General features: G+C 33.5%; 3 protein-coding genes across 4 annotated transcripts; 2 read left to right on the top strand and 1 right to left on the bottom strand.

Annotated features, from left to right (window-relative positions):
• Window positions 1-202: 202 nt before the first annotated feature.
• Window positions 203-6,448, top strand: MED16 (mediator complex subunit 16). Of its 2 annotated transcripts, XM_076525299.1 has the most exons (15): window positions 203-518; window positions 723-869; window positions 951-1,149; window positions 1,224-1,470; window positions 1,554-1,709; window positions 1,779-1,951; window positions 2,032-2,359; window positions 2,639-2,846; window positions 2,927-3,101; window positions 3,173-3,319; window positions 3,408-3,621; window positions 3,700-3,732; window positions 5,274-5,383; window positions 5,462-5,607; window positions 5,683-6,448. In XM_076525299.1, exons 1-15 carry the CDS (start codon window positions 457-459, stop codon window positions 5,816-5,818), a joined length of 2,481 nt encoding a protein of 826 aa, XP_076381414.1. In that variant the 5' UTR covers window positions 203-456; the 3' UTR covers window positions 5,819-6,448. The 2 variants fall into 2 exon arrangements, with proteins under 2 accessions (XP_076381414.1, XP_033336585.1); XM_033480694.2 differs by lacking the exon at window positions 3,700-3,732 and having other exon boundaries at window positions 209-518.
• LOC117226411 (uncharacterized) lies at window positions 3,739-5,267 on the top strand. Its single transcript, XM_033480695.2, has one exon. The coding sequence runs from the start codon at window positions 3,924-3,926 to the stop codon at window positions 5,094-5,096; it is 1,173 nt and encodes a 390-aa protein (XP_033336586.2). The 5' UTR covers window positions 3,739-3,923; the 3' UTR covers window positions 5,097-5,267.
• On the bottom strand, window positions 6,312-8,333 carry Txl (Thioredoxin-like). The gene is made up of 4 exons (XM_033480696.2): window positions 8,084-8,333; window positions 7,533-7,800; window positions 6,802-7,085; window positions 6,312-6,714 (listed from the first exon to the last, which is right to left on the bottom strand). The coding sequence occupies exons 1-4, from the start codon at window positions 8,179-8,181 to the stop codon at window positions 6,501-6,503; spliced, it is 864 nt and encodes a 287-aa protein (XP_033336587.1). The 5' UTR covers window positions 8,182-8,333; the 3' UTR covers window positions 6,312-6,500.
• Between the last annotated feature and the right edge of the window lie 1,467 nt (window positions 8,334-9,800).

The following is a 9,800-nucleotide window of genomic DNA, read 5'->3' as shown; positions in this document are numbered from 1 at the left end:
ACTCCTGGAGTGAGCCCTTATTGGGACAGTTTGTTGGAATAAAGTAAAATATTCCATGGAAAAGAATTCATCCGGATAATTGTATTAGCGAAATGTTTATTTGAAACAATTCGAATAATTTCGAAATAAAAAAAATTATTCGCTTGCGCGGAGCTGTATGTGCATTAAAGTGGTGGGGGTGAAAGCGTTCAGAATGAAGAAGAGGTAGAAATGGCTTGCTATGAGGAGGTACTACTGTACATTTTATCATATGACGCAGTGCTGACGCTATGATGTGCGCGTAATGGATTATGGTTTTCCCGGTATTAATTTTATTACATGATTAACTATTATTTGAAACTTTTATATAAAATCCTTGTGCATCGCGATGCATGAGTACAATAAACAAAAAATATTGGAGTGCATGCACTCGTGTTCATAATATTTTGTTTGATTGTACCACATAACCTCGCAACAATGGATTTACTGTATACTGTAAATAGAAAAGTGACATCGAAATCTTTTATAAATCAAGAAAGGTATGTCAAGTTATTATTAATATATTTTCATTATTTGTTAAAATAATATGTAAATGATCTTAAATAATATGTTCATGAATAGAATAGTTATGTATATATATATTTAAATTGATTTAGTATGTATTTAGTATAATTCGATTTAATTATAGAAATACGTTTTGTAAATATGATTTCGTCTTTGTTTTATAACAATATAATTTTTAGCCTATACGAAGGACAATCTTTATGCTCGTTATCTAGTCGAAATATAGCAGCATTTACTACAACCACAGAATTGGATGATAATAGTGGAAAAACATGGGGATCGCACGTTTATGTTAGCGATTTAAATATGCCTTGGCATACTCACAAGTATGATATATTTTTATATTAGCTATTTATTTCTTTTAGAAAAATTCTTATGTAATAATTGAAGCTGATCTATATATTTAGGCTATTATCAAACAAAAACACTATTACTGCATTAGAATGGGACTTACCAGGTGATAAACTGGTTGTTGCTGATGCTACTGGTAATGTACAATTGTGGATGTTTAAAGATCATGTCCTCAATGATTGGGTATTAATTGGTTCCACATGTTTTACTGGGGAGCACATATTAGGCGCAGCTTGGTTTCATAATGGGAAAAAGGTATTAGAAGTTAATATATGAAAGACATTTAATATTAATCTAAATATGGAATTCATAGAAGTTCATAATTTCAGACAGGGCTTGTAACTGAGAAAAAAGATAGCATTCATTATAGTGAGAAATTTAATCATTTACCTTTTGCTCCTTCTGTGAGACAATTTGGTGGTAGAGCAGCAGAAGGGGTATTGGTAGTATCTACCACAGGTATGGTTGGTGCGCTTATGATCACAAAAGATTTTCAAAATCCCATCTGTTCCTCGACAGAAAGTTTAGGTAGTACAAGGCATAGGATAACTGCAGTTGACCTTTGTTATGGAAAAAGTATATACATACAAACATATTTTCAAAATATGATTATATCTATAAGAATTAGCAGACTAAAATAAAATCTGACGAATTTTCAGATGGCCATATTTTAGTAGCAGTAAGCAGTGGAAACATTTGTTTGCCAATTAGATGTTACAGAGTTTTAGTTCGTAAAAATGATGACAAATGTTCTATCACATCACAAGCACTGCCAAGTTTTTTTCTGCAGGATGGAGCACCCAAAGACAATACATGTAAAGTTCAACTGTTTGCATATAGTGTTCATGATTGTACTCTTTAAGTTAATACAATTCTTTCCTTAGATACAAGTGTGACTCACTTGAAGTTTGTAGTTCGGGAAGATGCAGATTCCTTGGTTATTGCTGTTAACAGTGATAGTGGAGGTATTGTAGAAGTATGGGAATTGCGGGAAAAATCGCAACCAGTGCATAAGTTATTTCAGCCTAAAACATTAGAATCATTTAAAACTGTAGTGGTGAGAATTTCAATCATAAGCATGCGGGTTACTCGTCATCAAGTATTTTTCTATGTGCATATTTTCTATGTGTATTATAGGTATGGCAACATCAATCGCAATATCGTTGTCAATCTCCAATAACAGCAATAGCGACTACAAAACTATCAATAGTTACCACGTTGCCACCTCCAAGTTACGTTGTAGTAGCTTTGGCAGATTCATCGGTACATTGTTTGAGCCGTGATTGTCTGAAAGAAATTTCTTTTTCGTCTTTGAATATGGCATGGCGGCCCGATGAACCAAATAATAAGTATTTTAAAAATTCAATTTCTATAGCGAGTATAGATTTATCGTGGCTGGGTTGCGTTCTCTTGGCTTGCGATACACGAGGAAATTTATATTTATACAAACTCCTCCCTGATGGAGGTAAGTTCCTAAGATTCGAATACAACAAATTTCTTTTAGATCATAAAGTTGAGATTGAAATAGTTAATCATGTCACTGAAAGTTAAATCATTGGTCATTGTAATAATGAAGTAAAAGAAAAAAATATATATATATAGTTCAATAAAAAGTATATTTACGATCTCAAAATTTCCAAAAGTATGACCTTTAAAGAATGAAAAAAAAAATAAGCGATATTTCAAATAAATATCTCTAGAAAAGTTCTAAAGAGCTTATGATCATTTAAGTTTCTATTTACAGGACCATCGATAACATTAACTTATGCCTGTACACTCTTAGAATATTGTCTAGTAACTGGATTAGATTGGTTAGACATACTGTTGTGTTTAAGATCATCAATGATTGAACCATTATGCGAAAGGCTGGATGTTTCTTTCAATAGACAATTGCAGCCCATACAGCAGTATCATTATATTCAATTTCTTTGTATCAAGACATCGTTATACAGGTATTACATCATTCCTAAAACAATTCATTTCATTTAAATATAGTTTTAATGCATCATGATTAAGAAAATCTTACTTTCAGAATGTTAGTATCAGGGCAAAGTAAAGCAGCAGACTTATCATCATTACTTATGATTCATTCAGTAGCAACAGCTTTTAAATCACTACTACGACCGTCTGATTTGATTTCTCATGATAAGGGACCAGCAGAAAGTTTAGCAGCAGTCATTAATGATGCAATTACTGATGTAGATAAGGTACAAACGAGGATTATTCTTTTCAGCAGTGGAAGCATTAACATATTTTATAATAATTTGGTTATTGATAGGTACTCTTACACCTTGATCCCAAAGAATTTACTGTAGAGCCCAGTACACTTCAATCCTTGCAACAATTAATTCAATGGGTAGCTGATCTGGCTTTGAATCTCTTAGCTCGCTTGCCAGAACAACGGTTGCAAATGAAATCCGGTGGTGTTAGTATTATCAGTAATTATGAAATAATATCATTGGTTTTCAACTGACTTGATATTTTATAATCATTTATTTTATTTGATACCGCAGTATGAGCTTTTGAAGGATCATAAGGCCTTGAATACATTGAGAGAATTACTAGTTCTTATACGTATATGGGGTTTGTTGCGTCCTTCGTGTTTGCCGGTATTTCTTCGTAGCGCCGATAATCTTGACGTGTTGGCACTGTTGTTCCGATTATTATCAAAATTGGTCCAACCAAACGGAGACACTCAATCTCAGCAAGTAGACGATGGGCTAATTGGTAAGTATGTTACAATAATTTCAATGAAATATTAACATAAACGTACAAAAACTAAGATGAATCATTTATGATACTCAGAAACAGTTGCTTGGATATTATCACAATATGACGGTTAGTAGGAAGTAAGATAAAATACCACTTCCTTGTTCGTGAAAGGAAAATCCTGATTCTTTCATTCAGTATTATTAGATATAAGCTTGAGCGTCTACATGCAAGTTTCATATTTTTCTTTATGTGAAAACGAAAAGTGTTTTATTCTATAATAATTAAAAAAAGTTGTGTATCCTAGAACATAATCAAAAATGAGTGAAACTCTTGCTGTGAAACACAAGAACTCTTTGAATTTAACAGAGCAGAAATTACTTCAAGACAAACATGATACAAAGCGTTATAAATGCATACCTTCACGTAAACTACTAATATTTTTCATTGCTGTGTTATCTATTTTCGTGGTTTATTGGTTCATACTGAGTCCAATTTTAGTCCATGTAATTATTAAGAATAATGCACATGACAAGTACTATAAGTTTATTGTATATTGGGTAGTGGCATTTTTCATCTGGTTCTTTATAATGGTGGGCGTAGCTTTGATTTGGAAATGCGTCTTGATCAAGCAAAATGAGAAATGTAAATTGCAGTCATATGGTACGAACAATTCAATTATGCTAAGGCCCATAATCTGTAAAAAAGACGATACTACGCATAGCGTAAAGTTTAAAGACACAAAGGGAGAAAAATCTAAAAGTACATCAATTCCTGATAAAGATAAAATGAAAAGGGAGGCTGACGAGACAGATAAGAACAACTCTCTTGAAATGAGACGGAATAAAAGTAAGAAGCACAAAGATCTTCCACCTCTTATGATACATCGCCGTAATTCCGGCAATAATATTGAAAATCCTGGGAACGTAAATCTAACAAGTGATACTGATGAAAATGATGAAGACACATTAAAATCGGGAAAAATTACCCCTAAAATTCAAAGGCAATCGATGCAAGATTATTTGAAATTGGTAACAGTTACTCCAGAAGGCGAAATGGATACTCCAAAATCTCCAAAAGGACCACTGTCGCCGAGAGACTTATTTTTTATTGATCTTATCAAAGCAGCCGAGGAAGCAGATAAAAATAAAGAGGACGGCAGTGCCAAAGAAACAGATGGGAAACATTTCTTTCCAAATAATTTCTCACCGACCGAAAAAGACATTGCTACTGATGCATCAAATGAGAATGAAGTGCCTGATAATCCGTTATCGAACAATGACCACGATCCAACTTATTTTATCGCAAATATAGAAAGCCCAAAATGCGAGAAGACGGAAGTATGCATAGATGTTAATCCAGAACCAGAAACAGTTGCACCACATTTGGTTAATTTATTAATTAGAGACTCTGCGATTACAATAGAAGAACCAATAAACAATAAAAGTGAAAAAGATGAAAAGGATGAAAAAATTGTTGTATTTAAAGTGTAGTTACACACACATTTTTGATAGAATATTTAATATTGTATTATAAAATATTATATAAATTATATTAATTTAGATATATCACAGCAAAATAATTAGATGCTGATAAGGATCGAAATTCCGTGTGTGTAAAATAATAATTTTACATTTAAAGTCAATGCTACGACAATCACATTGTTCCAGATGACTGTTGCCTGTTACCAAATCAGATCATGATACCCCAGTTACATCAGGGTAATAGCATAACAGCTATAGCTACCCCTATTCTTTTTTATCAAAGTTTTCCTTTACAGGTAAGGAATCCATATGCGTTTTTTTGTTGTCCCGCGAAATTCTATTATTATGATTGTAATAATACAAATTGTTTACAGCTGGAATATGGTGTAGAATCTGAACAGTTATTATTTGTACCTGAGCTTAATTCAGTTGAAGGATGTATGCATAGTGGACAAATTGTCGACGGTATTAGACATCTGTACCTTGGGAAGCAACCACTTCTTGTGAAACAATGTACAAGGTAAAATGAGTGCTAATGCATTTTAATGAAATTATTTTTTTATCGAAATTAAGTTGTTGCAAAACAAACTTTTAGATGTGGTGGGAAAGCCCAAGTACAAAATATGACAAGAACAGCTGCAATTAGAGCATGGGATCAAAGATGGGCAAGAGCTTGTCGTTGCGGTGGCATTTGGCGAATTCATAAAACTTGTCCATATATGATGAATTAGGAGTAGTTCATTAATGAATTTTATATACAATGATTTATACCCGCGATTTTATACATTACGTAGCTAATAAAATTGAACATTTTTATTTAATATAAGAAATGAATTCTTATTCCATCAGAGAATCCTCAGAGAATGTCAAGAATAACTGAACAACTTTGCATAAGATGTACATATAAATTTTATTGAATTTGTTTAGTTCTCTATTACGGATACAATAAATTTTTATTATTTCTTAACATTGCATTTATTAAAATTTTTTGAATGAGCAAATGCATATGTTGATATTAAAGTTTCTAATCAATGAACAATTCTGACAAACAAAATAAATACTAAAATGATTTTATTGGCTATTATTACTTGTATTGTTGTAACTAATTAATTAGGATCGCTTGTAATAAAGAATAACATGTAAATCTGATCAATTAATTATTCTATTTGGATATTCTTAGTTTTTGAACAAAACTTCCATAAAATTAGAAATGATGTACATGTATGGTATCTATCATATGTTCTTTATTATTGCAGATCCTAAATGCACAATATAATGTTCATATAGTCTTTGAACGAAACATAACGAACACATTTTTATTTCGGTATTATTTTTGCAAAATATAATGGCTGTGGAAAGTATATTTAAAATAGCATTTGCTTTTAGAATTCATCGTGTTGAAAGCACTGGCTGTTAATGACTCTCTCCTTTCTTACCAATCACTCTCTTAAAGTCTCCCATATTTGTAGTAGAAATTGGTGATCCTATAACAGCCAAATGATCGATCCTTGTTGTATCACTACCAGTTTGATTATCTTTTATGAAGATCTGGAGATTCTGCACGTTTTGAAACTTGACAAAACGTAAACCGACTGGAGTGCCTTCCTCGAGAACGTTCGGCGAAAAACTGCACATTATAATAATATGAATAACAAATTATTCAAATAGATTATCATCTTATGAAAAAAAAATAGAATACATTAGAAATTCTTACGTCAAGTCTTGGATACTTGTGTTAGACTCTGCCACGTCGAAATCAATTGTTCTAGGCTGGTTAATAAATAATTTAATATTTTTTGGCCCCTTATCTTTAGGAGCCTTAATCTTCAAAGAGTGAATTTTGACTGCTTGCATAAATGCAATAGATAATATCAATTGTTCGTCACAATCGCTCTCAAGATATCCTTCATCCGAGCTCAAACATTGTAGGAAATTATGTTCATCAGACTCGTTTAAACATTCACATTGTGTTTTGGTAATGAATGTAATTAAGTCCATCTGGAAGAAGTATATAATATTTCAGTTTCTATTAAAACAGAACAAATACCAACCACATTTTCCTTTATACATAACAAAATAGTTGGGTAAAAACATGCAGGACAAAATTTACATAAATATAAGTTTTTATTTCAAAAGGAAGCATATAAATACAAATTCTTACATTTCGACATGTACATATTTTAGTTAACTATATAGTGAACTATTCTTTTTGCCAAATACCCCCTCTAAGAAAGACTATAATATTACAAGTACATGTACTTAGTGGAAGAATGTTATTTAACAATTTGATTGTTAGTACTATTTTAACTGAATAATAATTATGTGAATGTTCATTGAAAGAGATTTACTATAACTCTTTTATTGGTACTTATTCCAGTAATATAAAACTCCAGCAACTAATAGCATTCCAAATATATGTAAATAAGCATCATCACTACTTCGTACATGTCCAGACACTGGACTCTCAGTATCTTCCGTGTCTCCAGTGCCATAATACTGTTGAATCTTTGATTCTAATCCAACTGGATCAGCTCCTTGACACAAGCCCAATTTCTTTTGGTTACGATAAAATATGAACGTAGGCATTGCGCTAACACCTTGCACAGCAGCAGTTTCAGTGCATTTGTCTACATCAACCTTAAGAAACACTGCATTCGGATATTTAACTGATAGCTGTTCAAACACTGGTGCAATTCTCTGACAAGGACCGCACCTGCAGATTATAGAAATATCAATGTAGTTTACTTTAAGATCTTGATAGAATTTGTATAGAATACATTCATTTTAATAAAAAAACATTTTCATAAAATATGTTCATATTTGTATATCAGTTGTTGATAAAAACAAATATGATATGGAAATAGGTAAATTATATTTTTCTATAATGCCATTATTGTTTCGTCGAAGTGAGAAATTCTATGAATCCATATAAGAATGACATTATTCTTTGGGTATACCACAGATATCAAAATGCAATATAACCTAAAAGGGCTTACCATGTTGCTGTGAAATCGACTACAACTAATTTTGTACCCGCACTCGCCATTTCACCGTAGAAATGGCCATCATCGTTAATCACACGTACTGCACTCATTGTTTACTATGGTATATTTAATACAATATTAATGAATAAACTACGAATTATTGGAATATTATAATATACGTATTGGAATATTGAATGACTGGCAGTTTGACTTGACCGCACCAACTAACCCGGTGTATTCTGCACATAGGCATGCAGTATGTACATGCATACACACAGTCAAAAACAAAATATGTTCAAGCAGTGGTCGAATAATATACTCAGAGATGCAATACCTAAGAGCAAAATGATTTTACGACATTACCGGATGTAGATGGCAGTAACATGAGATAAATGCAATGATTGACTCGTATGAAGCTGGTTTTCAAAAATTCCTCTATAATTGCCCATAATTGCTCGCCAATTAGTTTTAATTGTTCACTTATCCTATTCGAGAAATATCCAAAAAACATTTTGGATACGTCTAGTGACTTTTATAAGAGGATGGGGACTTACAAAAATACGAAAATTTTAAAATAATGCATAAAACGTGCTGTATGACCTACCAAAGAATTGCTCATTCTTCCACAGGCGACAATTTTATCAATAAACAATGAATTTTTAATAAACAGATATACAAGGAATTAGGAGCACCCGCTGTTCATGGCTGTCAAATACTAATTGGCATAAATATTCAAAAAATTGCGCTAACTCAATGTACGATAGCTTAAATCAGGGCTAGGAATAAAACTGCACGTAACAACGATGCCACGAGGGCTACGCTCCTTGATTTTCGTCGCAGCGTTCGCTGCACACATCATTGCTTTATTTTCACAAAGATAAAGCAACTATGTCGCGAACTAATGTAGAAGATGTATGAAGAACATAATTAAATCATTTCTGATTAGAAAATATCAATATCAAAAAGAAATCAAAATTTGCAGCTATTAGCTCGGTATCATCCTCGACTCAGAAATTCATTGCAATTCTTAAGAATTTTTGAACCGAGGATGATACCGATTGCCCGGGTCTCACCGCGAGGAGGTTGCTGCTTTAGAGACCCGAAAGGGAGTCAGAACGAAGCCGGAATTCGCTATGACTTCCTTTCTTACAACGACGACTTATAAACTAATACACTCGCTCGCTAGCTAGCTATCACACACTCCCACACACGCACTCATCCGCATATGTCAAGTACTATTGCGGACCAAAGTGGATCAAAGAAAAAGTCTCGGATCCACGGGGACCGAAATGAATCAGAGCAGAAGGCTCTGATTCTTCGAAACTAAGAAACAAAGGCGTGTCAGTACAGAAGGCACTGACTCGAGGGTGGCGCGACGCGTACAATGCTCGCACAAATCAGGAGCCTCGCAGATCTCGATGCTCGCCGTTTTCACATGAGGAATAATGATCCAAAGTTGGATCATCCTACAATGAGTCGGATCGCCCTGCGCCCCGCCCCCAAAAGAGAGCTAAGGACGTCTTACATTGCGAATACGCGAAGCGAGAGCCTCCCCAGCAGGAGGGTCCGCGTTCGAATCACCATGCCGCATGGTCACTCGTCGAACAACGAGACGTGTCCGGACTTACCCAAGAGTTTGCGCAAGCAAGGCCACCACAGCTTTCAGCTGTGGCGGAGTCAAAAACGAGACGCGAAAAAGTAATGCTAAGGCAATACTACTGGACATATG

The sequence above is a fragment of the Megalopta genalis genome, chromosome 11 (assembly GCF_051020955.1).
Source record: "Megalopta genalis isolate 19385.01 chromosome 11, iyMegGena1_principal, whole genome shotgun sequence".
In the NCBI taxonomy this organism is placed as follows: Eukaryota; Metazoa; Arthropoda; class Insecta; order Hymenoptera; family Halictidae; genus Megalopta; species Megalopta genalis.
This window is presented reverse-complemented; position numbering and strand designations above follow the sequence as displayed.